Source organism: Podarcis muralis, chromosome 5, assembly GCF_964188315.1.
Source record: "Podarcis muralis chromosome 5, rPodMur119.hap1.1, whole genome shotgun sequence".
In the NCBI taxonomy this organism is placed as follows: Eukaryota; Metazoa; Chordata; class Lepidosauria; order Squamata; family Lacertidae; genus Podarcis; species Podarcis muralis.
Window position 1 is genome coordinate 101,595,798 of NC_135659.1, and position 26,775 is coordinate 101,622,572.

A 26,775-nucleotide genomic window follows, 5' to 3' on the forward strand; every position below is an offset into this window, starting at 1 on the left:
CCCACCATCTCATCCTCTGTCGTCCCCTTCTCCTTGTGCCCTCCATCTTTCCCAACATCAGGGTCTTTTCCAGGGAGTCTTCTCTTCTCATGAGGTGGCCAAAGTCTTGGAGCCTCAGCTTCAGGATCTGTCCTTCCAGGGAGAACTCAGGGCTGATTTCCTTCAGAATGGAGAGGTTTGATCTTCTTGCAGTCCACGGGACTCTCCAGAGTCTCCTCCAGACCATAATTCAAAAGCATCAATTCTTCAGCGATCAGCCTTCTTGATGGTCCAGCTCTCACTTCCATATGTGAGACAGACCATAGAGGGAGGGAAGTGGGGGTGAGAGCAGGAGGTTCACAACAGCCGTGTTTGGAGGGTGAGTTTGCATACAAGCAACGCACGCCTGTTCACAGCCAGCCATCTTGGCTCTTTGCAATAGCAGAGAGATCGCCATGTGGAATTTCAGAGTAGGAAGGGACCCCAAGAGTCACTTAGTCTGACCCTCTGAAATGCATCTTCAGCACAAGACCAAAAAAATCACAAACACAAAAACACTCATCTTGCTCTGGAAACCTTTTTTACATCTGACATTTCAATAATACCAAGAGAGATGGAGTTTGGAGGCCGGAGAAGAGGTCCAGGCAGCTGCCCTTGGCTTTGTGGCAAGATCAGTCCTGGGGGCAGAGCTGGACCTCAAGGAGCGCAGCATTGGAGAAAACCTCCAGTAGCCAAAGAGGCAGGCAGGGGTCCCAAGAGGCTTCCAGGAAGCAGGTCTTGGCCATTTCCGCCTCTGCCCGCCTCAGGTGCTGCCTGGGGCATCCCTCCCACCATTGCGCTCTTGCCTTGACCACAAACTCACTACTTCCCACACAGCCATCCCTGCCGCAGGGGAACAGCCGTATTGGCCTCCTTTGCAAGACTTTGGAAAGGACCATGGGACGTTGCCTTGTCCCGAGACAAAGCCTGGAGCCACCAATAGCTCAGTCCTGTCTGCGCTGCCTAACTGCGCTGACCATCCCCACTTTTCAGGAGAAAACGTGGCCATCTTGGGCCCAGCCTTCCCAATCTCCACTTTGTTCCTGCTGCATGAGAGAAAGAGGAGGCAGGCGGCTTCTGCGCTGGGTGACTTTCCAAATGTCAACACAATCTGTGCTCCATTACGGCTAAATGTGATCATCTTAACGGCTGGCTTCTTAATGTCAGAGGTACCCCAGTCGATGGATTGACAGCCCCCAGCAGCACAGGGGAAGGGAGGGCCACGGGGAGGGGGTGATGGAGGGCAGAGCCCCCCCTGTGTTTTCTTCAGCCTGTGCACCGGAGGGTTAAACTGCACCCCCCCCCCCACGGCTGCCCTTCCCTGGGTGCTTCCCTCCTCAGAAGAGCCACAGGCTGAGCTTGTCAGGCAGTTTGGCTGGAATGACAGAGGCGTGTCGGAGAGGCTGGGAAGGAGAGCATTTCTAATGGGCTGCTTGCGTGTTGGGGGTGTGTGTTTAGCAGCAGCTCACGTCCCTGTTGGAGGTGGTGGGCAGATGGACAGACTTCTGCCCCTGGGCCAGTCTGACCAGGCAGAGAAGGGGGGGAGCATGTGCTGAGAAACTCCCTGCAGTGGCTTTGGGAAACATCCTCAGGGCAGCTGCTGGGGGTGGTGGCAGCTCAGTGACCCAAACGGCAGCCTCTAACTTGCGAAATGGGGCTCTTGGGGCTGCAGCAGCCCCACCCCCAACACACACACACACACACACACACACACACACACCCTTCTCATCTCAGCAGAGGAAATGGCAGAAGACAATTCAGGACAGATAAAAGACAGTCCTCCTTCACACAGCACAGAGTTAAACTGTGGAACTCCCTCCCCCTTGGCTTTAAGAGAGGATGAGACAAATGCCTGGAGGAGAGGACCGTGGGGGGGGGGGTTCCCCAGCTGGAGGCAGCGATGCTTCTCAATCCCGGTTGCTCTTGAGTCCTGCTCTGGGGCTCTTGTCTGGCCCCTGGGGGAACAGGAGGCTGACTGGCCTGATCCAGCACAGACTCTTCTCATGTAGAGCAAGGCATGGCAGAGCCCAAGGGGTGGAGCCATCCCTCTTTCTCCCTCTTGTTATGGCGAAGTGCGCACAACGTGTCCTGTGACCTTCGGATGGAGGGAGGATGGATGGCGATGCCTCAGGAAGCGCATCACGGCCAACCAGCCTCTCCAATGCACAGGAGCATTGGGGAACTTGGCCATGCTAAGCCTTGCCTTGAGCGACACTTGTGCTCAAATCCTGGGCCACAGTGAGAACAGGATGCTGGACTAGATGGGCCCCTTTGGGCCTGATCCAGAGGCTCTGCTTATGTCCTTACTTCCTGGGAGAGGTGAATGGCCTCTGGGCCTCAAGGATTCTGCTCCGAATGGGTTGGCAGGGGCAGGGGCTGGCAGGATGGGGAGAATTTGCTCCTGGGGTTCCCCCTTCTGCCTGCCTGCCTGCCTGCCTGCCTGCCTGGCTGTATCCTGAGCAAGGCCCCCACTTCCTGGTCAAGAGTTTTGCTTGGCTTCCGTTGACTCCGGTTCCTGGAGTGGGAGCACTGCAGAGTTCCTACTCTCAACCCTTTTTGCAGTGGCAGACCTACATTTTGGGGGTCTTGAACTGTTATGGGGGCCTCTTTGCAACCAGCAACGAGGTCTGGGCAACCGCTGCTAACTCCTTCAACGACCATTGCAACATCTGTGTTACTCTCAAACTCTGAGATCGTTGAATATGTACCACAAAAAATAAATCAATGAGTCGTGAGACTCAAATTGTGTCTACTAGACCCATTTTTTAAAAGCAGTGTGGACCAAAGGCGCTTCTGGGGCTCCTCTGGGATTTGGGGCCTTGAAGCAGAAGCTTCCTTATTTCATGGCAGATCCGCCTGCCTCTTTGTGCCCCCTGCCCACCTGAGCACATCCCTCCGTCTCCTGGTCTGTTTGCCTTTCAAGGCTGGGAGAAGCTGTTTGCTTTTCAGCTCAGCACATCAAGGGAGCAGCTCCTTCCACCAGCCCAGCCTGCCTTCGCTGCTCCGCCCGCCTGCAGATGAATTCCTCATGCACCCCTTGCGCAAAAGGGGTTGGGTGTGTTTGCGCACACAAGCCCTGCAAGAGGCTCCCAGAACGGGCACCTGGTGCCAGCAGGGGGGCAGCGATGGCAGGCGTCTCCAGCTGCAAAGTTCTGGGCACCTCCGTGCTTGTCCCTGGGGCAGGCGAGGGCCAGGTCAAGCGCAGACCCGCCAACTGTCCCTTTTAAGCGGCACATCCCAGATCAAAACAGCAAATCCTGGCTTCTGTTTTGATCCCAGAATGTCCTTTTTTGTGTGCGGCTCTCTGGCATGAGCACCGGATGTGGAAGGTGTCCTGTGCCCTCATTATCCTCGTGACACAGGGGGCCAGGGCATCTGTACCAGGCAGGAGCTCAGAAGCACCCGCAGCCTTGGCACTGCCCGGGGGGAGGGGGAGGCCCTTCCCTGTGGCAAAGGCTCAGAAGATGGATCTCCCTCCTGGGGCGGGAGCACAGAGATCTCGCTTGCCAGGCACATCTGTCTCTGCCAAAGCTCTCTCGGGAGACTCCTCTGGGCTCTGCCTGGCGCATCTGGAGCAGCTTGCAGAGGGGGCTTGATGGGCCCCACAAGAGGAGACTATCGGGAAGAGGGGCTTCCGGCAGGACTCAGACGGGGGCACCAGCCTGTTCCCTGGGAGGCAGGAAGAGGTCCCAGTGCCCTTGGCCTTGAGAAAGCGAACAGGGAAGCTTCGCCTCCCACCCCCTGGCCTAATCTGGACTGGATGGCAGGACTTCCTCTCCTGCTGCCCCCTCCACCAGCCCCAATTATCCACTCTGGTCCTGACCCAGCCCCTCCTGCTTCCTGTCCAGTGAGAAGCCGCTGCAGGACACACACCCCTCATACACACACACACACACACACACAGTAAATCTTCCTGCCTGCTGCTGCCTTATCAGGCTGTGGCCCACACTAATTCCTCAATTTTGTTTTCTAGGAAGAGGAGAGATAAAGGCCTTGTTACCTTTAAGCTGCTTTGAGCATCTGCTGCTGCTGGAGCCCATTGAGGCACCGGCAAGGCAGGCTCTGCAAAGCTGCCTGGCTTAGTCAGGATGCGGCCCCTGACACCACTTGCTCTGTCAAAAGGCAAGGACTGCGAGTTTGGGGAGGGGGGAGCATGGCAGCTGCCCCTCTTCAGCTCCCGCAGTCCATTTCCACACAGCACGCATGCGGGGGATATTGAGGGTTCCCCCTCACTTCCATGTGCCCAGAAAACACGGGTGCAAGCCCCTGCCCCGCTCCTCCCCCAGGGAAAACTCTCTTTAGGGTTAAATTACAGCAAATTTGGCACTAAAGGGCGATTTTCGGACTCAACATCAGGAAGAGCTTTTTGATGAGGAGAGCTGGCAGTGGAACGGACTCCCTTGGGGGGAGGTGGGGGCCTCTCCTTCCTTGGGGGTTTTTCAGCAGAGGTTGAATGGCCCCCCGTCATGGATGCTTGAGCTGAGATTCCTGTATCACAGGGGGCTGGTCTGGATGACCCCCAGGGTCCCTTCCAACTCTACCCTTCTAGGATGCTCAGCTGCACTCCTGGCTTTCCCTTTCTAGCCCCTGCCTCAGTCGGGCGCCTCTCCCCATCTCACACAGTCACTAGAAAACGTCCCAAATCCCAAAAGCAACAGATTCAAGGACGCCAGCGTGCCCCTCAGGAGTGCCCTTGGCATGCAAGCCCCTGGCTCTGCCTTGGCAGCCCCTGCCAGTCTCTCTGAATCACCAGAGGCCACAGGACACCAGGAGATGGACAGGTGCCTGGTCCCACCCTCTGTCAGGGTGACACCCCCCCCCCAGGTCAGCTGCAGGCAGACGCTTGCCAGGAAGCTACCCTCTCCCCTCAGACCCCTGCTTGGCTCCTGTCGCCCAGGAAGACCCAAGGCTGAGCTTAGCCTTCCTTTGGCCCAGCTATCGATTCCTCTCCTGGAATCCTGAGCGTTTGTTTTGATTTTCGGTGGTGCCAGAAGATTTGTCTCTATTGAATTTCAATATACTGCTTTCGGTACAGCCTCCTAATTTATCAAGGCCATTTGAACTCCCAGCTTATCACCTGCAGGGTCTGCCGTAACTCCCCAGTTTATGCCTGGCAGTTCAGGAAAGCACACCATCTCTGTGGAGTATGCCGGCAGGGGGGCGGCTGCAGGGGCTTTGCTGCCTTCACTTTCCAAACAGGATTTCCAGACAGAGGCAGGCAGCTGCTGAGCCCAATTCAGACAGGTGGTGGAGAGGAGGACAGGCAGCATCGGACTCTCCTGGCCCTACAGATCACCAGGGACACCAAAACCAGGAAGAGGCTTACGCTGACCAGATCCAAACTGACCTAAAGGATCTGGACTGCGGGTATGAAGTGGAACGGCCCTCAGGGATTCACCTCTTAGTGGAGGACAGTACTGGGACTGAGCCAGACCTCTCCTCCTCAAGGGCACAACAGGGAACCCCCAGGAGTGGCCCCAAGACGGACTGCAAGGGGGGGCCCAGCTGGCCCTGTGGTTGGCGACAGCATCCTTCCCTGAGACAGCAGCCCACCTGGAATCCTAGAAGGGTGGAGCTGGAAGGGACCACGAGGCTCATCTAGTCTGACCCCTTGCAAGGCAGAAGTCACAGCTAAGGAAGCCCTGACAGCTGGCCATCCAACCGGCCACGAAGGAGGGTCCACAGCCTTCTGAGTTGTGGGCTACAACACCCTTTTGTGGGCCAGCAACTGCCTCCCCCCGGTTCTCCTCTGGCCCCTTGAAATCCCTGTGAAAGGTGGAAGTCTCCTTCAGGGCCCCCGCTCTGCGCCCAGGAGGACAGGCTCCAGCCCCCAGGCCCTTCCCATCAGGCACCCCAGAGGGCTGGCTTCAAGGGGGAGCAACCAGCTTCCCTGGCTAGACCAGGTAGGACTCCAGTGAGCAGCATCAGAGGCTGCCTTCTCCCAGGTCAGGCTGGCCCACTCTTCTCCACTCTGACTGGCACCTGCAGCTCTCCAGGGTCTCGGGTTCAAAAGGGACTTCCCCATCACTTGCCTGGACTTCATCTGGCAAACCAAAACAGCCCTGGAAATCCCAGGGGTTGAATGTGGGACCAGTTTGGTCCCTGGCTCCATTTTTGGCCCAGGTGTGCAAGTGTGGGACGACCCCTCAGGTTATCTAGAGCAGATTCCAATCCAGCTTTACAGTCAACACAGAAACAGCCTTGCTTGCCCTGCTGGGGAAATCCTCTGGTACTTCTCAGTGGCCTTCAGTTCCACCAACTGAGCATGGAGGGAGTGGAATCTGGGGCCTGCGGCTCCTGTTCTTCCTGCAGGGACACTTTCCAGGAGAGGGCTACCAGCGGCTGCTAGCCACAGGAGGGGAGAGAACTCTTGCGCTCGGATCCTACTTGCAAGTTCCCTACAGGCACCTGGTTGGCCACTGGGAGAACAGGATGCTGGACTAGATACGCCATTGGCTTGATCCATCAGGCTCCTCTTATCTTTCAGAAGCTGGTGCTGAGGACCTCCCGATCAGTGCCTTGGCTCCTAAGCTCATGGTGGCCCCCAGGAGCTCTGTTCTGTCTCTCAGGCTGTTTAGTATCTGCAGGAAGCCGCTGGGAAAAGGTTGTATGGAGATTTGGAGCCATCAATACGGAGATGACAAGCGGGAGACCCTCTCTCTTCCATCACAGTCAGGGCGGCGGCTGGACAGACTGAATGTGGCCAAACACAATGAAGCTCAATCCCCACCAGGCGGGGGTTGAGGGGGAGGGAGGGAGCAGCCCCCCCATTTGAAAGGCAGGCTTGTCACTTGGAGTCTGGCTTGTCCTTGGCGCCCTGACGGCTACAGTCAGATGTGCTTTTGCTCAGCCCAGGCTGGTGCGCCAGCTCTCTCTGTTCCCGGTGAAGGCAGATCTGCCCATCGTGACAGAGGCCTCAGATGCATCGCATGTGGGCTCCCGCCTTTGGAAAATGCTCAGAAACTTCCGCAGCTGCCATATTGCTCAGCTGGACCTGCCTCTCCAGAAGATGCAGCGCTCTTGCCCCAGTTCCCAGCTTGCCCTCTCCCAGTTCAAAGCACTGGCGAAAGAGACCTTCAAAGGTCCGTTCAGTTTGGGACAAGGATATCAGAATGACCCCCTCCCCTGATCTCCTACCTGAGCTAAAGGGACCCCATGCCCCCCATGAGCAACCCTGTTTTTTTGGGGGGGGCTTTCCCTTGACCGCAAGAGGCTCTGCCCCTCCCTCCCGAGGGAGGCAGCCCAGTGCTTCCATCGCCCCAAACACTGCATTGGCAAAACCTCCCTTCTGGGGAAAGCCGTTTGGCGGAGTGTATTAAATGTGTTGGAAGCTGCTCTAAGTGTCCAACTGGTTGTTTTTAACTATTGTTTTAATCTCTGCCGTCTTCAAGTTTGTGTCGTTTTAATGCGGCTGCATTGTTTTAATTGACTGTCACCAGTCACCTGGAAGTCTTCTGGTGAAAGGCAGGATTAACATGTAGCCAGGAACTTTATCAGTGATCCAAGCCATACTTAATTACCCGCACCCATGGGTGCTCCCCACCCACACCATGGGGACACGGATGGTGCTGTGGGCTAAACAACAGAGCCTAGGGCTTGCTGATCAGAAGGTCAGCGGTTCGAATCCACATGACGGAGTGAGCTCCCATTGCTCAGTCCCTGCTCCTGCCAACCTAGCAGTTCAAAAGCATGCCAGTGTGAGTAGATCAATAGGTACCACTCCGGCGGGAAGGTAAACGGTCGCTCTGTGTGCTGCTCTGGTTCGCCAGAAGCGGCTTAGTCATGCTGGCCACATGACCTGGAAGCTGTATGCTGGCTCTCTCGGCCAATAAAGCGAGATGAGCGCCGCAACCCCAGAGTCAGTCACGACTGGGGTCCCTTTACCTTTACCTATAGGTGCTCCAAAGGCTGGCAATTCTTAGTCCAGAGACCAGCCGCCCCCATGAGTGACTCCTGGCTGCCCAGGAAGACTGCCTAGCTTGGCTGTGGGCATGAGAGGGGAGAGGGAAAGCCATGACCCCCCCCCCCAGTCTGCACTTGCCCAGGAACACTTAAGAGGGGGGTCTCTGGAAGCTAGGGGACTGACCCCAGACGTCAGCACGCAGCAGAAGAGGGCACACCCCAGATTGGGCTCTCATCCTCTCCCTCCCGGCCTCCTTCCAGCATCTCTGAGTCCACTTTCCCCTCCCCAGAAACTGCCAAGGAATGCAGCAGTCTTCTTGGGACGCCTTGCCAGGATCCTTCCCTGCAAGCAGCCGTTGGGGGGACGGAAAGGAGCTGGATTTGGGGCTGGCTCAGAGGCTCAAGCACAGACCTCAGATTAGTGGCAGATTAAAAGGGTTCTTGTGGGAGACGCCAGAGATTCCACTTGGCTGAGACATCCCTCCTCCTCCTCCTCCTCCTTCCGCAGACCAGCCAGGAGTCTCGCCTGACCCCCAGCCCCCTCCATTCAATGGGAATTGCAAAGTACAGTGTCATGAATTACAAATTACGAATTGTGAATTATAAATTAAACGCATTACAAAAATATGTGGGTCGTGAAGAATTCAACACCTCCGAGGGCCACGTGACAATTCAAAGAGGAGTAAGGGCTGCAAGATGATCTGATCTGGACCCCTTTTAGGATAGCGGGAGTCATTTCTCTTTTGTGGGAAGGGGATTCTGAACGCCTGCCTGGAGCCAGCGGCCCAGACCCACTTCTGTGGGGTCACCCCTGTGCAGCACCGGAAAGGGCTCAGGTCCCTGCCAGGCTCCTGGCTGAGCTGCAAAGGCTTTCCTAAAATCATAAAATTGTAGAGATGGAGGGAGTCCCCGGGGTCATCTAGTCCAACCCCCTGCACTGCAGGAATCTCAGCTCAAGAATCCCTGGCAGGCGGCCATCGGACTTCCGTCTGAAAACCTCCAATGAACCAAAATCCCCACAGGACGGACACAGAGGCCAGGCCCCTTCTGGGGAGCTCGCTGCCCACCAGTCCCAAGCTCAGCAGCTGCAAAGGGCAGTAGGAGGTTTTCCTCCCCACCTCACCCCCACGGAGCAAGGCAGGCGCTGGGGGTCCCTCTCCTTGTCTGTCTGTCACATACAGGGTGGGTGCCTGCCCCCCCCCTACCAAAGGAAAGCAGCGCAAAGGACTCCAGGAAGACGACAAGGAGATCATTTATTTCCGGGTCCCAGAAAGACCAAAGTGTGAAAATACCAAAGGTGAGCAACTTGGCTGGCTCAGAACTCAAAGCACAGCTGCCCCCCCCCCCCCGTGCTCCATGGGCCTGCCAGCTCCTCCTGCGGGGGCATCTTTTGGGGGGCAGGGGAGACGCACCCCTATTTACAGGTGGGAAGAGGCAGGAGTGGAGGGGTGTCACCAGGACAGCAGCTCTGGGCAGGTGGGTGTGAGGGCAGGCAGTGGGGGGGGGGCGCCAGATACATACCCTGTTTGGCCCATGGCCTGAGAGGCCGGCTGCCCCCAGGGAACAGGGAGGGGAGGCGTTCCTGAGGAGGAGAGGGAGGGGAGCAAAGAGCCGCTGTCCCTGCATCCGGCCCCCACCCTTTGGACAAGGACCACGGGGGGGGGGCTGCCATCTGCCCAGTTGCCTCTCTAGAACCAGAGGGGAAGTCACAGTGAAGGCCAGGCTGGCTTGGGGAGGCCCATCCCACCCCACCCCTCCCACTACCAGAACAGCCCAGGGAGACTGGGAAAAATCCTGAGAACCAGCGACTCGGCTTGGTCCGAGCCATAAAGTCAGGCAGGCCTGCAAAGGGGGGCAGGAGGGGGGAACTGGCCAGGAACAGGGAGCTTGGGGGTCACAGCAGGTGCCAGGGGAAAGGGGAGTCATGAAGGCTGCCCCACTCCCGGCCCCCCAACACACCCTTCAGGCCTGCATCTTGGCCCCAAGTCCCAATGGGCCCTTGCTGGTCTCTCGCCCGAAAAGCCAGGCATTTTGTAGGGAGAAGTGGGACCGGCAATGAGGCTGTGGGGCAACCATTTCCCCCAAGAGAGCTGCCTCCCTCAGACCCATGGCAGGGAGAAGTGGGGGGGGGGGAGTCTCAGGCAACCAGCTCTGCCAATGGCGCACAACTTTTGCAAGAGGGAAACGGGCAGGTGGAGCCAGAAGGGGACGGTTGGTGGGGGGAGACCCTGCGGAGCAGCGATGCACCTGCTGGAGGGGAGGGGTGTCACACTGCAAGCACCTGGGGAGGACAAGGTGGGGGTTTCTCTGCCGGGGGGGGGCGGTGTCTGGGGCTGCGTGTGGGAGAGGAGTGCTCTGCTGTGGAGAATTAGAAGACCCTGAGGATTGGTCCCCAAGAGGGGTGGAAGGTTCTAATCCAAAATGCAATACGGAACACTGACAAAGGAGGGAATCAAAATGGTCCCCCCCCCACTGGAAAAGCACTGTTCCCCCTCCCCTCCCTGGAACCCACAACCAAAGGCCTCCCCTTCCCCAAGGATGAGGCCAGAGAGGAAGGTCCTGTGGGAAAGTCCTGGAGATGGAGACCCGGGAAGGAGAGCCAGCCAGCGGGAGAAGGAGCAGCGGGCTCCTCTTGGCAGAGACTCCGCTTAGCAAATCAAAGCTTGTCAAACGTTGGAATCAAGTGACAAAATCAATTTCGACAACAAAAGGCTCCCCTCCCTCCCAGGCAGGCCGCCCCCTCCCCAGCGCAGATCCATTTAAATGATAATTTGCCAGGGGAGAAGTCCTGGCTGGCAGAGATGCAGTCTTCAAGGGGCGTGGAGAGTTTCACTGGAAGAGGCGGAGAGGGGGCAAGCAGTGGGGCGTCCCTGGCCCCCTGCCCTGGCCCTCCCTCACCCCAAGGCCCTCCCCTTGCAGGCAGGCCAGGGCACTTGGGGGGTTCTGCTGTGTGGCTGGACCTGGCTGCGCCCGCACGGTGCCCCCCCCCGGAAGCCACTGCCAGCCTGGCTCTCTCTCTCCTCCGCTGTGGGTGGGGTGTCTTTTTGGTTTGGTGGGCCTAGGACTCTGCGCCGCCGCCGCCGCCGTCCTCCTCCCCTCCCCGGCGCCCGGCGTAGAGGGCCGCCAGCTGCCGGAAGCGTGGCCCCCAGCTGCCCAGGTAGGAGAAGTCCTGCTCGGAGCCCGTGGAGCGGGAGGCGATGGAGCTGAGGGAGGCGGGAGGGGAGTCGGCCCCCTCAAAGGCGTAGGTCTGGAAGGAGTCGTAGGGGGGCACAGAAGGGTCCTCGTCCGCCTGCCCCACTTTCCTGCTGATGTAGTCCCTGAAGACGGAGAAGTCCAAGTCGGGCGCCGGGCGCCACTGCGGCAGCGAGTGCAGCTCCGAGGGCAGGACGGGGGGGCCCTCGCCCCCGCCCCCCTTGGCCTCCGCAAAGTCGTAGAGGCTGCGCAGGGCAGACATGTCGTAGGCCTCCGTGTCCTGCTCCCCGCCCCCCTCGTCGTTGTACTTGATGACGTTGTCGCGCATGTCCTCATCCTCCTCGGAAGAGAGGTGGCCCTTCTGGTGCCGCTTCAGAGTCAAGATCAGGAGGACCAGCACTGGGGGTGGGGGAGAGGGGTGGTCAAGGCGGGAAGAGGGGGTGGGAGAGAGCAGGGGACCCCCCCAGGACAAGACAAGAGCCAAGGCCTCCTTCCAAGCACCTCCTACCCAAAGGGCTCTCCCTTTCCTTAGAAAGGCAAACCCACCTCCTCTGGCCCCTTCCCAGAGAGGGAGGCTTGAGAAGGTCTCAGGCCCCATGGAGCCTTCAATGTGGGGTTCCTCAAAGTCTATATTATCCCTCGTGCTGTTTAACATCTACGTGAAACCTCTGAGTGGGATTATCCGGAGGTTTGGAGTATGTTGCCAGCAATATGCTCTCTTTCTCCTTGACATCTGCAGGTGAGGCAGTGGGAGTTCTGGACCAGTGTCTTGCCTCGGTCATGGACAGGATGAGAGCCAACAAACTGAAGCTCAACCCAGATAAGACGGAGGCCCCGTTAGTGGGGGATTCCCTAGACCAGATGGGTGGGAGGTCACCTGCTCTTGATGGGGTTCCCCTTCCTCCTAAGTAGCAGGTCCTTCTGGATCCACTACTGTCGCTTGAGGCTCAGGTGGCCTCAGAGGTCCGCCTGTCAACTTCGCCTGGTGTCCCAGCTGAGCCCCTACAGGGATAGTCTTAACTTCTGCTGTCTCTGCTCTGGTAACCTCAAGGATGGATTACTGCAACGTGTTCTACATAGAGCTGCCCCTGAAGACGGTTCGGAAGCTTCAACTGGTGCAGAATTCGGCAGCCAGGTTGCTCACCAGAGCAAGATGGTTTGAGTATATGACACCGATCCTGATCTTACTGCACTGGCTACCAATTAGTTCCCAGGCCCAATTCAAAGTGCTGATTTTAACAGCTCAGGAGCACAATACCCCAGGACAGCCTCTTTCCATATGAACCTACCCGGACCCTGAGATCCTCCTTTGAGCCCCGCCTTCGTGTGCCTCCTCCTCAAGCTGTGGAGGGTGGCAACACGAGAGCGGGACCTTTTCTGCAGTGGCTCCCCATCTGCGGCACCTTCCTTCCATATCTTTAGGTGCCAGGAGAAAGGTTTCCCTTGCACCCGGCCTTTGGTTGATGAACAGCCTCTGCCCTTCAAAGTGTTGATGGGAGGGGCTTCCTTCCTTTCCTTTCCTTATGCGTTTGTGTCCTCGTTTTATATTTCTATGCTGCGCGTCTAAGCCTGTTCTTGGAGGAGTGGCCCTCCCCCCGGAGGGGCAGGAAGGGGGCTCCGTGGGGCGCAGAGACTCACCGATGAGGATGAGGACGCAGACCAGCAGGGCAATGAGGGCTCCGGGGCTGAGCGAGGCGGAGACCACGTAGGCGGTGGTGTTGCAGGACTGGATGGCGCCGGAGCTGTCGCAGCCGCAGACGCGGATGGTGAGGGTCCCGGTGCTGCTGAGGGTGGGGGGGCCGCTGTCCACCACCAGGATGGGCAGCAGGAAGAGGTCCTGCTCTTGCCGGTTGAAGGCCAGGCGCTGCGTGTGCAGGGCGGCCGTGTTGTCTGTGGGGAGGCAGAGGGAGGGGTCACCCCAGAAGGGGCATCGTGCATCACAGGGGTCAGACTGGATCGCCCTTGGGGGTCCCTCCCAACCCTACAGTTCCGCCATTCTAATCCGAGAAATGACACAAAACAAATGAAACACCATGAAAATCCCTGAAAAGAGAATGAATCAACTAGAAATGTTATCTTATAGAAATTAAATAATAAAAATCAAAAAGTTTAAGGAAAAAATTAGAAAAACCTAGAATTGTACAAAGCCTTAATCGGATGCCAGCTACAAACCTCATTTCACTGAACTTTTCAGTTTCCTCAGAAGGAAATAGAAAAATCATAAACCTTAAATGACCAAAATTCAAATTTATAGTCATTTACTTCTCGTTTCAGGGATTTTCACGGTATTTCATTTGTTTTGTGTAATTTCTCGGTTCCGTGACTGTCCTTTTTCTACTGATTCTAATCCAAGGAGGCAGAGGGTCATGGGATGGGCGGAGAGCGGCAGGTGGCCCCTTCCCCAGGCAGGCCCCCCCACACACACACCTGAGGGCCGTCAGGGGCTCTTTGCAGCTGGTGCAGCAGGATTTGTCCTCGGTGCCAGACCAGCCAGAGTCAGTTCTCTCCCACCCACCTTGCAGGCACAGACTCTGCAGATCCTCTCCCGCCTTCCTCTCTTCGCTGTCAGGGTCCCCAGGAAGCTGCCAGCTCCTCCTGCCCTCCCCCCAAAAAACCTTGCTTCTAACGAGATCTTTAGAGAGTTCCTGCATCTGCTCCTTTTGCCTGCAGTCAGGAGCCGTCCGGTGTCGCTCCCAATTAGCCACCAGCCAGCCAAGAAACACACACACACAGAGAGAGAGGATCTTCCAGAGCAAAAAGCAGCCTGGCAGGAGACAAACCTTCTTCTCCCATTGCAAAAGTGGGGGGGTGGGGGCTGCCCTTCTGGGATGTGCCCCCACCCCAATCTGTCCTGCCTCATCTCTGCCTTGTGTGTTTTGGGGCATGTCTAGAGAGGGACTTCTGGGGGCCCCCATCTCCCCCACCTGCACCCTGCGCTTCTTCCATGCAGCCCAGCAAAGCCTGCCTGCGTTGGGAGGGGGGGTCATAGAGTTCTAGAGTTGGAAGGGACCCCTAAGAGTCATCTAGTCTAACCCCCTGAAACACAGGTATCTCAGCTCCGGCATCCAAGCCTCTTCTTAAAAACCTCCCAGGAAGGAGAGCCCATCTCCTTCCATCCCACAAACGGCTCTTACTGTCAGAAAGTTCTTCCTGATGTTGTGTCGGAATCTCCTTCCTTGTAACTTGCAGCCATGGGTTCGAGTCCCGCCAAACAAGCTGGTGGGGTGTGTGTCCCCCACAGGACACCCCGTGGGATGTTAGCTGCCATTCAAACTCCCCAGGGAAAGGCCCAAAGGCGTTGGCGGGGGGGGGGGATTGGAGGGTCAAAGCCCCAGACATGAGGGACCCAACGGACCCACAGTCTGCCCCTAAGGTGGGGCAGAGAGTGGCAGCTGGGCCACCCTTGCAGGCCAGCCCAGGACCAGGCAGCCAGTCAGCTGTGGGAGGGGGACATGTGCAGGCCCTGCGAGCTGCCTGCACAACAGGCAGAAATTCACCAGGGAGTGCAGGACTCGAAAAAGCTTCCTTGGTCGGATTTCTGCCTGCGCAGATCCCAGAAACCCAGCTGGAAACATGAGGAACTCTTTGGATGCTGAGAAAGTGAATGCGAATTTTATATTGTTTCAGTATTTTTAACTTTTTGTATCTTTTAAACGATTGCTGTACATTCTTTCTGGGTTTTATCATTTTCTAAACCGCCTTGGGGGTTTTTCCCCTCCACAATCGAGCGGCATATAAATCTTAAGAAATAAATAAATGAATATGAAGGAAATTCTCCTTGTCAGCGGTTGCTTCTTCTTCTTACTGTTGTGCCTGTTCCTGTTTTCTTGCTCTCTGTGGGGAGATTTTGCTGACGGGGAGCACAGAACTCTCTGGGCTAAAGAGATGCAGCCCCTGCAGCCACAGAGGGAGACGGAGGCCCCTGGAAGCTCACCAGCCCAGAAGGAGAGCAGTTGTCCCCCTGCCCCACTTTGGTGGGCATTTCAGTCCAAACCCAGATGCGCCCCAGTGGAGCTTAGATTCACAGAATCGCAGAGCTGGCAGGGACCCCCAAAGGTCATCCAGCCCAACCCCATGCAAGGCAGGAATGCTTGCGGGCATGGCAGGAGAAGAGCAGCTTCCTTGCCCCTCTCAGGAACCAGGACGCCCTCCTTTTCCCCACCCACCCCCTTCTGCCAGCCTGACCCCAGGGAGCCCCCTCAAGCCAGGCAGGGAGGGCTGTGCGGAGCTTTGCGCCCGAGGTCTCTTCCTGCCGCCGCCGAGGATGTAAAAGGAGGAGATTTAAGTGAGCGCTTTGTGTCTCCATCTGGGCTGGCATCCATCAGTGTCTTGTCTTGGCTCCAGCAGCAATATTTATAAATCACATCTCAAAACTGGCTACAAATTTGTACAAAGAAACAGATGGGCCGTTGGCGGCCGTTTGTCACCGCCGATATTTATACCGTGCCCAGGAGAGAGCAGAGGGGAGGCGGGCAGGGCAGAGGGGGGCGTGGGGGGGGCACTCGCCATGGATGGGGCAGGAGCTGGCATGCGTGTATGAGTGGGGAGAGGGCCGTGGGGCAGGGCTGCCAGCCTCGGGTGCGGGAGAGCAAGCGGAAGGGCTACCTGGGGGGGGGGCAAGGTGACGGGGCTGGACTAGATGACCTGGGGGTCCCTCCGTGCTCTCTGGCTCCACGGCTTACCCTCGATATCCAGCAGGGAGAAGTGGTGGCTGGAGGAGGCCTCGGGGGCCAGAGTGAAGTAGAAGCGGTGGCCGCTCTGGGGCTCATCCCGGTCAACGACGCTGATGGTCTGGATCAGCTGCAGGGAAGGAGGGCAGCGCTCAGAGGAGCAGCTCAAATGACATGCCCAACACGGGGCGCCAATGGATTGGCTCAGCGCCAATGGATTCTCAGTGCCCCCCCACCCACAAATAGATTGATCCCGATACGTTGGAAAGACACAGATATGCCCCCCTTTGATCAATGGATATGAAAACTCTTACAGCCCATTCTTCCAGATAACGACTATCCACGGACGTCTTTAATGCTGTTTCAAATGTATTTATCAAAACCATCCTGAATCAGCATATACTAAGTTTATATTTCAGCTCTGCAACCTTAATTACATTTATTGCTCTTATGTATGCTCTTTCTCCCTTTTCTTTTCTTTTAAAAACTCACTTTAATTTGTTATAATAATCTCAGTAAAATATATGTATTCTAGAAGAGTCCCTCCCCCTCAAACTGCACCCAAGGGGGCAGGTGGGGCCACAGGTGCCTCTCAGGGGCAGGCAGAGACTGCAGCCAGTGGTCAGGGCTGTCGTATGCCACATAAGATACACCCCAGCCCCTCCCTAAGCAAAAGCAAGCAGGTGGGAGGGGAGTTTCCAGGGTTTGGGGGGACCTTTCTGCCCAGCAAGGCTGTCCCTGCCCCATATGGGTCCTGCCCCCCGCCCACACCTGAGGTCTCCCTGCCAATTCCAGGGCCTGCCTTGTGGCCTCAGAGCCCCTCACCTGGCTGCCCCCCCGGCTGCCCCCCCTCCTGCTCCTCACCTGCCCAGGCTTGGCATCCTCGCAGACGGCCGCCTCGTAAGGCGTGGCGAGTTCGGGAGGATTGTCGTTCACGTCCAGAATGCGGATGCGAAGGGTCTTCCTGGACACCTGAGCGTGATTGTCTGGAACACAGAGAAGGGCAGAGGGGACTGAGAGCTGCCTTCCAAGGTATGAGTCAGGGGGAGGCAAACTAAGGGCCACGGGCCGGATCAGGCCCACCTGGGTCATAAATCCGCCCCACTCCGCGAAGCCGGAACAGGCCGCAAAGCCGAGACTCCATTGACTGATGGCAATGGGAGGAAGAGGCTGAGCAGCAGCGACTCTGTCACTCAATAGCCACGCCTGGTTTACCTCAGTGGCGTTTGATTGGCAGAGACAAACCAGGCGCGGTAAACCAGGCGCGGCGTCTGATTGGCAGCGCCCACCACCGGCTCCGACTCCTCTCACCTGGCCACCTCCAGAAGTCCGCTTTTCCTTCCTGATCTTCTCAACCTAGGCATGAAGAAACCTACACAGTGGTACCTCGGTTTTCAAATGCCTCCGTAGTTGAACGTTTCAGAACTCGAACACCAAAAACCCAGAAGTCAATGCCTCAGTTTTCAAACTTGCCTCAGAAATTGAACAGGAAATGCGGCTTCCGTTTTGAGGCTTCCGCTTTCAGTTTTGGTTTTCGAATGTTTTGGAACTCGAATGGACTTCTGGAACAGATTACGTTAAAAAACCAAGGTACCACTGTACCAGTTTGTGTCCTCTACAATTGAATCTGATGGACATCAAAGTGACCTCGGGTGGCTGCATCATTCCTACTCACTGAAGGCAGAATCTAGACTGTACACTTTTCTGACAGGATAATACACTGGGTGGCCTCACTCGCCCACCCCCAGGGCCACCCCCCGTCACCTCTACAATTCCATGGTTTTACCACATGCCAGGGAGCTCAGAGGGGGGGGGGCTGTTGGCACCCCAAGAGCATCTCCCAGCCAAAGGGGGAACCAGGCCCCTCCAGCCCTAGAGAGAGCTCCCCTGACCCCCCCTCCATAGCCAAAGTCTCTCTGATGCAGCCGCCTGGAAGACAGAGGACGGAGGCTATGGGGAAGGAGCTGAGCCTGACCCACGGCAAATGGAGTAGCCCCGAACCACAGGAAGCCCCTGCCCTCAGCCCCATCCCTCTGGCCAACAGCCCTGAAGAAATGCAGGCCAGCCCCAAGCTCCTTGCCCACCTCCAGGTATGCCCCTGCCAGCCCCACCTGGTGCAAAGACACCCCCTCCTCAGCCCACCCCACGGCTGCCTCCCCCCCTTGTCCACCTGCTGTGAGCCTGGACACTGTGTCTGACCCTGCTTGTAGGGTGGGAGCAATGTGGACGATGCCCTGCCTCCAGGCACAGACACACACCCCACCTCTGACTCCCGGAGCTGGTGCCCTTTGCCAAGAAGCATCGCTCCGGCCAGGGCTGGCAGCAAGCCCAGCTGGCGGGCACCATGCCAGCCTCCCTCCTCCATGGCAGAGAGCGTCTGCTGGAGAGAGGCGGGCAAGGAGGGGCACCTCTCCCTGCTCAGCTCTGCCAATGCCCAAGAGATGCCATCACCTCCACCTCAGGGCACTTTGATGAGAGAACCCATGGGAGAGAGCATGTGGGCACCTCTGGGGTGAGGAAGCCTTGCCCACTGACTTCCCTGCCCCACTCTCATATCACCATAAATCCAGGAAATCGAGGTTAAAAGCAGCTTTAGTCAGCCTCTGAGCATGACATGAAGGCCAGTCGCTGGGGAAGGGGCTGGCCTTGCACCCCATCGTGCCCACGGGGCACCCAGTTGGCTGCTGGGAGGGGCAGGATGTGCTGAGCCTGATCCACCAGCAGCCATTTCTGAGAGCCCTTTGCACCAGGAAGAGCGGCCGGCATTCTGGGATGCAGACGTGAGCAGGAAGTGCAGCCCCAGCAGCAGCCTAGCCAGGGAGGGGGCTCTGCCAATCCCAGACTCCTTGGCAATGCCACCCACAGGCTGGCCAGCTAGCCTGGCTCTGCCTTGCTGGCCTCTAACATCTGCCTCTTTGCTGATAAGTTTGCAAGGAACCGCCGTTGCCCAAAGGCCTGGGGGACGGGGGCAAAGGGGCATCACGCCAGCCAGAGCCGGCCTTCAAAGACCCCCCTCTTCCGGCTCGCTCTGCCGCGGCTGCCACTTTGCTGATTAGAGGGGAGGGTCCCGGCGGAGGGGCCGGCGCCATCCATCAAGCGCCTGGCACCTGCCCTGCTCCACTGAAAGGAGTGGGAGAGACGGAGCTGCAGGGATGGGCTGGGCAGGGGCCGGATCCGGGCAGAGGAAATGGGCAGGTTGGCACAGGAGGGGGGCTGCTGGATCTGGGAAGGAGGGGCAGGGGCTGCCCATTGCCCCCTCCCTCTCTCCTCTTGGCCACTGCTCAGGTTTCTTTAAGAAGCCTTTTCTTACAAGGCAGCTCAGAAAAAACACGTACGAGGCAGCACAAATTTAAGCCAACAGAAGTAAGCGTAGCTCACAAGAAATCTCAGAAAATCGTCCAAAAAGCGGGTGGCTTCTCCTGGGCTGGTGGCTTTGGGAGAGAGATTGCCTGGCCGCCCGCCAGGGACTCCTGAGCCGCCATCCCTGCCTGATGGGGAGCGTTAGGGAAGGAAAATAAAACTCCCCCCACCGCAATGCCCTTTTACCAATCTCTGAGGCGACCATGTTTGGAGGACTGTGCACAGTTCTGGCTGCCTGGCCTCAAAAAGGATATTGTATTTATTTATTTTGGTCAATAACCAGCTGATCAAGGATATCGTGTACCCAGAAAAGGGCCACCCAAATTATCACGGGGAGGGAGCACATCCCTTGTGTGGAAACTATGGTAGAAGATGGCAGAACCAGAGGTGTGTGAAATTATGCAAGGCTGGCAGGGGAAAGTTTGCCTCCTGCTCTCATCACGCCGGAAGTCCATGCGGCCGTCAGATGAAGCATCGGGATGGACAAGATATAGCACTTTGTCATACACTGCCATTAAACTCTGGAACTCCTTGCCACAAGACAGAGGGATGGTCACCAACTGGACATTTTTAGAGAGGAAGACGGGACCCGGTTTCTGCTCTGCTCTCGTGCCTCTCAGGGCCAGTTGCGGCAGACGACAAGCAGGGAGAGATGTGGCCATGCGCTCTGGTCCCTCCCACATTTGGACTTGGCTTTGGAGCATCCGGTGGGCAGCATGCAGGACTCCAGGAGCCCCGGGTCTGATCCTGCAAATGGGCCCTGACTGGACTATGCAGGCTGCTGGTTTATTAATGGCTGGAGGGAAGGAGAGACCCAAAGGGCAGCCCAGGACGGAGGCTCTGGCTCTTGGTGCCCTTAGCATTTCCAAGCCTGCGTTGTGCCAGGGAATGGTCTGAAGACGAGGACTGGGGGGGGGGGCATTCTATGGCAGACCAGCTTCTCTCCGATGGAGAGCTGGAGGCGGAAGATCCCCCCCCCCCCCAGCGTGTTCAGAAGCAGAGAGAGAAACAGAAGCTGAACAGCTGAGGGAGGAGTTACCCAGTTAGGAGATAATGACAAGGGAGCCAGAAGGGAGGGGGCAGCTAGTTGAGACGTCTCTTGAGAGCGTGGGGGACCCCCCCCCCTCACCACGGACTTGGAGGTCCAAACGTATCAGAGAGCAAAGGAGGAGGAACTTCTCATTGGCGCCTAAAATGCTGCTGAAGTCGGAAGGAAGATTGGAGAGCTGTGTATTTGTGCTTGCAACATGATGCTGTAATAAATGACTATAAATATATCAGCTGCTCGTTAATTCTTATCTGTGAAGTTACTAAAGGGAGGGGAGGACTCTCCATGTCTGACACGTTGGGACTGGGGGGTCCTGCCGGAAGTGGAACAAATAGGGGGTTCGGGGGGGGGAGGCTCCAGAGATTGTGCCGAGAGCCTCTCCTCCTGCCCTGACTCGGATCTCTGCCATGTTCTGTTTCCACTCCAAGCTTCTGGGTCTCGGTCTTTCAGCCCCCCCCCCCCCCCGGCTCACCTGCCTTGTAGCTCCAAGTCAGACCCAAGGAGAGCCTCTCAGTCACCTTCACCTTAACTGTGCATTACCTTTCCACCGTTAAAACCATGCTCAAGGCGGCTCACAACATGAACACAGGTTCATAATTACAAACAGAGCAAAAGTCATCACAACCAATCAATAAAACGCATCAAAAAGTCCACAACCAAATTGAACAATGGCTGTAAGATCTAAAAATAAAGATGCAGTAAAATAACAAAAAAAAAGATGCAAAAAATTAATAGCAGTAACAGCAACACCCGCCCCCGCCCCCCAAAAAAAGTTGGTCTGGGCTGCGGGAGTCGGGGGGCAATTTCCTGTCTGCCCTACTAATGCATCATGTTCTTAATAGGTTTTACGTTTTGCTCATCTTGGGGCTCAGGAGACAAAACGAGGGTTACAAATTAAGCAACTCAACCAGCCAAACAAGCCGCCTCCCTTTTCTTCCCACAGCCCTCAAAAACGCACATTTGCCTGCCAGAGGGAGGCGGCCAAGTTCCCAGGTGCCCAAGCGGGTGGCACAGAAGGATCTCTGCCAGCTGGGGGCACAAGGGCCAACGGGGTTCAGGGGAAGCTTGGGACCCGGGTGGCAGGGGGGTCGAAACCACTGAGCTGGAAGAATGGCAGACGAAGGTTATTGACTATATGGGATTGGCGGAGATGACTGGCAGAATCCGTGACCAGGGGAAAGAGACAGTGGAAGAAGACTGGAAGAAATTTAAAATATATCTTAAAAATTGTTGTAAAATTGAGGAGTGTTAAGATGTCAAGGAATTAAGAAATAGAGAATTGCAGCTGTAATTAATAAGTTAAAAAAGAACTTAAATGAAATTGAATTGAATAATTAGTTAATTGGAGGAGTTGCTGAAAAAATGTAAAACAAGGATGCAGAAAAGGGGAGGTATGGGGAAGTCCGGGAAGTAAGGTGTATGAAAATAAGATTATGAAATTATACATGTTTATATGTTGGTATGTTTGTGTATTGTGTATTGTTTGTTTTTATTATGTGTTTGGAAAATTAATAAAAATTTATTTAAAAAAAAAAGAAACCACTGAGCCTCTTGGGCTTGCCGATCGGAAGGTCGGCGGTTCAAATCCGCATGACAGAGTGAGCTCCCCTTGCTCTGTGCCGGATCCTGCCAACCTAGCAGTTCGAAAGCAGGCCAGTGCAAGGAGAGACACACCTGACCCCATAGTCTCCTTTGACGGGATTCAGCCATCCTTTCCCAAAATTATTGAGAAATGATATATAACAAAATGAAAAAGATATTTAAAATAACCTTGGTTGAAAAATCAGAAGCTTTCTTGTTAGGTATTATAGGCCAGGAATTACCAAAAGAGCAGAAGAAGTTATTCATGTATGCGACAGCAGCGGCTAGGGTTTTACTAGCCCCAAAATGGAAAGGCGACAAGATACCAGCGAAAGAAGAATGGCAAGCAAAACTGATGGATTCTGCAGAAATGGCTAAACTTACGGAAAGACTCAGAGACAAGGACAATAGAGACTTGGGAACTGTTCATGCTGTATTTACAGAAATATTGTAAAGAAATGGACTCATTAGCAGGGTTTGAGTAAACACTTGCAACTAAGAAAACAAGAGTAAAGGTTAAGAAATAACAACATGGAAATTAATTAAATGCAAGATGTCATTTGAAGAAAATGTGGTACAAAAATGATGAGAAAATAAGACCAGTAAATTTAAAGATGAAAAATAAGACAAAAATGAAGCAGAAGTAGCAAACAGTTAAAGAACCAGAAGGGAAAGTTGAGGGAAGTCACCGGGGGGGGGGGAGAGTTGTGTTTTATTTTTATTTTTTTATATGATAAATGTATTGAATATTAAATAGTAAAATTTAATAAAAATTTATTAAAAAGAAAAAGACTGGACTCAACTGTCCAGGGGTCCGTTACCTTTTTAGCTCAGGGGAAGCAAGTGTCACCGAGAATGGAAAAGAGCTGAACTTCTCCTGTACACGAATGGAGGCCCCAAAATTCCCAGTGGATTAGACTCATCCAGTCCCCCAATGGCCAAGCAGACACCCCCATGGGAAGCCCACAAGGGGCACAGCAACTTCCCCCTCATCCCGCAACCCCCAGCGACCTGTCTCCTCGGATAGAATCACAGAATTGTAGAATTGGAAGGGACCCCAAGGGTCATCTAGTCCAACCCCCTGCAATCTCAGCATTCAACCTCTTCTTAAAAACCTCCAAGGAAGGAGAGCCCACTGCCACCTTCCATCCCACGGAAGAACGGCTCTTACTGCCAGAAAGTTCTCCTGTATGTTTAGTCGGAATCTCCTTTCTTGAAGCCATGGGTTCGAGTCCTGCCCTCCAGAGCAGCAGAAAACAAATTTGCTCCATCTTGTGAGGAGGACTAGAACCCAGGAGACCAGAGTTCAAATCCCCCCTTGGCCGTGCCATTCCCTGGGTGGGGCCTTGAGGGCCAGTCCCTGCCTCTCAGCCTCCCTGGCAGGGTCCTTGTGGGGGTTAACGGAGGAGGGGAGGGAAAGGATTATTGAATATTTTAAGAACCAGTATTAACAAGGAAATAACCTAGCAGGTCTGGAGTAACTCCAGCAGAACAGAATTTAACATAATAGGCCATATAGCAACAATTGCAAAGTTATTTACTAGAACTACTTCTCAAAAATTAGATACCACTTCTCATAATGTCAAAATCAACATTGTGACATAATATAATAAAAATGTAGCTTTTCGGTTGACCACCAAGTCCAGTATGTACAAGCTACAAGTCCTATATAGTCAGGGCCGTAGTGCATTCTTTACTAATTTCTTCATCTCTCTTGTATTTTTGTGTAGTTCTAGTAAATAACTTTGTGATTGTTACTATACGGCCTATTACGTTTAGGTGTGTTTTCAATTGGATTTGCGTGATATAGGCATTCTGGTGGTTTATAACAGAATTTAACAGGCAAAGAACTTTGAAGATGAAGAATTTGGAACACGTGATTTAATAGAAAAATAAAGAAACCAGGAATAGGGTGGGAGGGAAGTCACCAGGTATTTAGTCGAGAGGAATATGAAAGTTGTGCAATCAGAGGGGGGAGGGAAGGGGACGTGGGATCTATTCTTTGTCTTTTCTGTCTCTGTATTTAAAAAATGCAAATAAAAAATAAGAATAAAATAAAAAGGAGATGAGGGGGGGTGCCATGCCTCCTAGCTTGAGCCCCCCCCCCGTTCCTCCTCCAACAGCCTCTCTTGCTCCCCTTCTCCTGAACGTCTTGGAGCAAAGCCATCCTAGCCCCTCCTGGGGGGGGGCATCTCCCCACTGCCTCTCCTCTGCCAGCTCCTGCCCTGCTGCCCCCCAGCCCCTGCCAGCCCCTCCGCTGGCACCTGTGGCAAGAGGCTGCTGGGAGGCGCAGGGCTGGGACCCCGAGGCCAAAGGGGCTCCGCAGTCGGCCGGGGGGGGGGGGGTCGCAAGGAGGGAGGGGGGCAAGGCGGCTCCCCTCCCCCTCCCCGGAGGATCCATCATCTCCACCGGCCCCTCCCCCCCCCCCAGCATCCCAACCCGGCTGACTGACATGCAAATTAGTTTAATTATTTCTTCTTCTAAAATAAATTATATTTTGCAGTGGCTGCAATATGTTGTGTCAGGCAAAATTACATTCAATATTTTTAAACTAATTGATGTCAGCCTTGAGAAAACGTGATTGACAGCAGCGAGGAAACGAGGCTCTGCTACCTAAATGCTTTCCTAAATTAAAATTAAACATGCCGGTTTTTTCACCGCATTTCCTCCAGGAGTCGGAATGCCATTAATCTGAAAGCGCCGTGGGGGGGGGGGGGAGGCAGGTGGGGAGGGGAGCTGGGGGGCACGGAGAAGCAGGATGGGACTCCCAGCCGGGGGGCTGCAGGCTCTTGCCGTGGGCACCTGACGGCCTCATCCAGAAGGATCCGACGGCGTCAGCTGCCCGTGAGGAGGGGCACCGGCAGGAGGGGATGTGCCAGGAAGTCCCTCTGCAGCTCATGACAAGCGGGGAAGGAAGCAGAGGGAGGGAGGGAGGGAGGGAGGGACTCCCCACATCCAATGGGGCAGCGAGGGGAAGCTAGGAAGGCAGCCCCTCTCTGCCAAGGAGAGGTGATCCATGGGGGATGCATTCCGGCACAGAATCCCACCCCACTCCCAGCAGGATCACAGAATTGCAGAGTTGGTGGAACCCCCCAGCCCGGATACTCTAGTCCAACTGCCTGCAATGCAGGAGTCGCAGCGAGAGCATCCCTGACCACCCTCTATAAGGAGCATAAAAGGTAAAGCAAAGATCACCAGTGTGGAAGCAATGATTCTTCAACATCAACTTCGTTGGACTGGTCCTGTTGTGCGGATGCCTGATGGCCGTCTCCCAAAGCAACTCCTCTATTCCGAACTTAAAAATGGAAAGTGTAATGCTGGTGGTCAACAAAAGAGGTTGAAAGACTCTCTCAAGGCAAATCTCTAAAAATGTAGTATAAACACTGACAATTGGGAAACACTGGCCTGCGAGCGCTCCAGTTGGAGAACAGCCTTTGCCAAAGGTGTCACGGGCTTTGAAGACACTCAAACTCAGGACGCAAGGGAGAAACGTGCTAAGAGGAAGGCACACTTGGCAAACCCTCACCAGGATCAACTCCCACCAGGAAACCAATGTCCCCACTGTGGAAGGAGGTGTGGATCCAGAATTGGCCTCCACAGTCACTTACGGACTCACTGTTAAGGCCATGTTCATGGAAGACAATCTTACTCGGCTAGGAGGGATCGCCAAAGAAGAAGAAGAACCAGTGTATGAATCAAAGTCAAGCAGATGACCAAAATTGAGGATTAAGGAGAAAGCCGGGTTGGTTTAAAAGGAACCTCCCATATGAACAACAACAACATTTTTATTATTTCTACGCTGTCCATCTGACTGGGTTGCCCCAGCCATTCTGGGCGGCTTCCAGCAAAATATAAAACTCCACAAAACAGCAACCCTCAAAAACTTCCCTCTACAGGGCTGCCCTCAGATGCCTTCCAAAAGTCACAGTGAGCCCTGGGGGTCCCTTCCAGCCCCATTATTCTATCATTCGACTGAGGTTTCTGCTAGGGATTCGTTAGCCGAGTTCCTTCATGCCCAGGGGTTGGACTAGATGACCCCTGGGGTCCCTCCCCACCCTACAACCCTCCGATTCCATGGTCCTTCTAACCCCATTCGCCCTGCCACCAAAGCCTTGGTGCATCTGGATCCTGGCCCCCGCCTCTCCCTTGGCGCAGGTGAGTCTTTGCCGGGGAGGAATCTCCCTCGGAAAGAGGGGCTCCCCTCCCTCTGGCCCCCTCCCCTCCCCTTGCGCTGCCCCGGCTCAGTGGCAGGAGGGTAATTAAGGAGCGGTCCAGCTCCGTCTGCGATTACGGCCGTTCTCCGGCAGGAAGATTTATCATCTCAATTACCAGCAGTGGACACAGCAGTCAAGGGCCCATCATTTTACATGAGCGCCGGAGAAAACAGGGAGAGAATCCCTAATATTAGCCCAAGGAAGGTAAACAGCTTGTGCGGGAGATGAAGATTTATCTGCACAAACACTCCAAGAGGCTCTCGGGGCTGAACAGGCCCCTTCATGCCGCGCCCGGCCCTGCGCATCCCCAAGGCTGCCCAAAGAGCACCGAGCCAGAGCAGAAGGCAAAGCGCGCAGGATCAGGCCAGGCGTCCTGCTCTCACGGCGGCCAACCGGGTGCCCATCGGGGGAGGCCAGCAACAGAATGACGGCACAAGAGCTGCATGAAAAGAGGGGCGTCCTGGTCTGCACCAGGGAGCTTCTCCCTTGCTGGATCTTGACCCATCTACACCTGCTGCCTTGAGCCAAGGGCCACCTCTCTGCCTCACCTACCTCCTCGCAGGGATGTTGTAAAGAGAATTTTTTATATTTTTTTTATTGAATTTATATCCTGCCCTATACCTGGAGGTCGAGGGAAACGATAAATGGAATGAAAGAAAAAATTAGCTGTAAGATGCTTTGAGTCCCTGCCAGGGAAAAAGGTGGGGGAACAGTAATAATAATAGTAATAGTAATAATAATAATAATAATAATAATAATAATAATGGAATTTGTGAGAATGATCAGGAAC

At 55.2% G+C, this 26,775-nt stretch overlaps 2 protein-coding genes across 5 annotated transcripts in view; one reads left to right on the forward strand and one right to left on the reverse strand.

Annotated features, from left to right (window-relative positions):
* Window positions 1-26,775, forward strand: part of SNRPB (small nuclear ribonucleoprotein polypeptides B and B1) — a 393,907-nt gene that overhangs the window by 227,385 nt on the left and 139,747 nt on the right. The window lies entirely within an intron of this gene.
* Window positions 9,157-26,775, reverse strand: part of CDH22 (cadherin 22) — an 87,471-nt gene continuing 69,852 nt past the window's right edge. For all 4 annotated transcript variants that reach the window (XM_028735722.2, XM_028735720.2, XM_028735723.2 and 1 more), the window contains 4 exons: window positions 16,647-16,768; window positions 15,795-15,912; window positions 12,751-13,002; window positions 9,157-11,511 (listed from right to left, as the gene is read on the reverse strand). In XM_028735722.2, coding sequence (XP_028591555.2) covers window positions 10,979-11,511; window positions 12,751-13,002; window positions 15,795-15,912; window positions 16,647-16,768 — 1,025 coding nt within the window. In that variant the 3' untranslated portion in view covers window positions 9,157-10,978. The remainder of the gene's footprint in view (window positions 11,512-12,750; window positions 13,003-15,794; window positions 15,913-16,646; window positions 16,769-26,775) is intronic.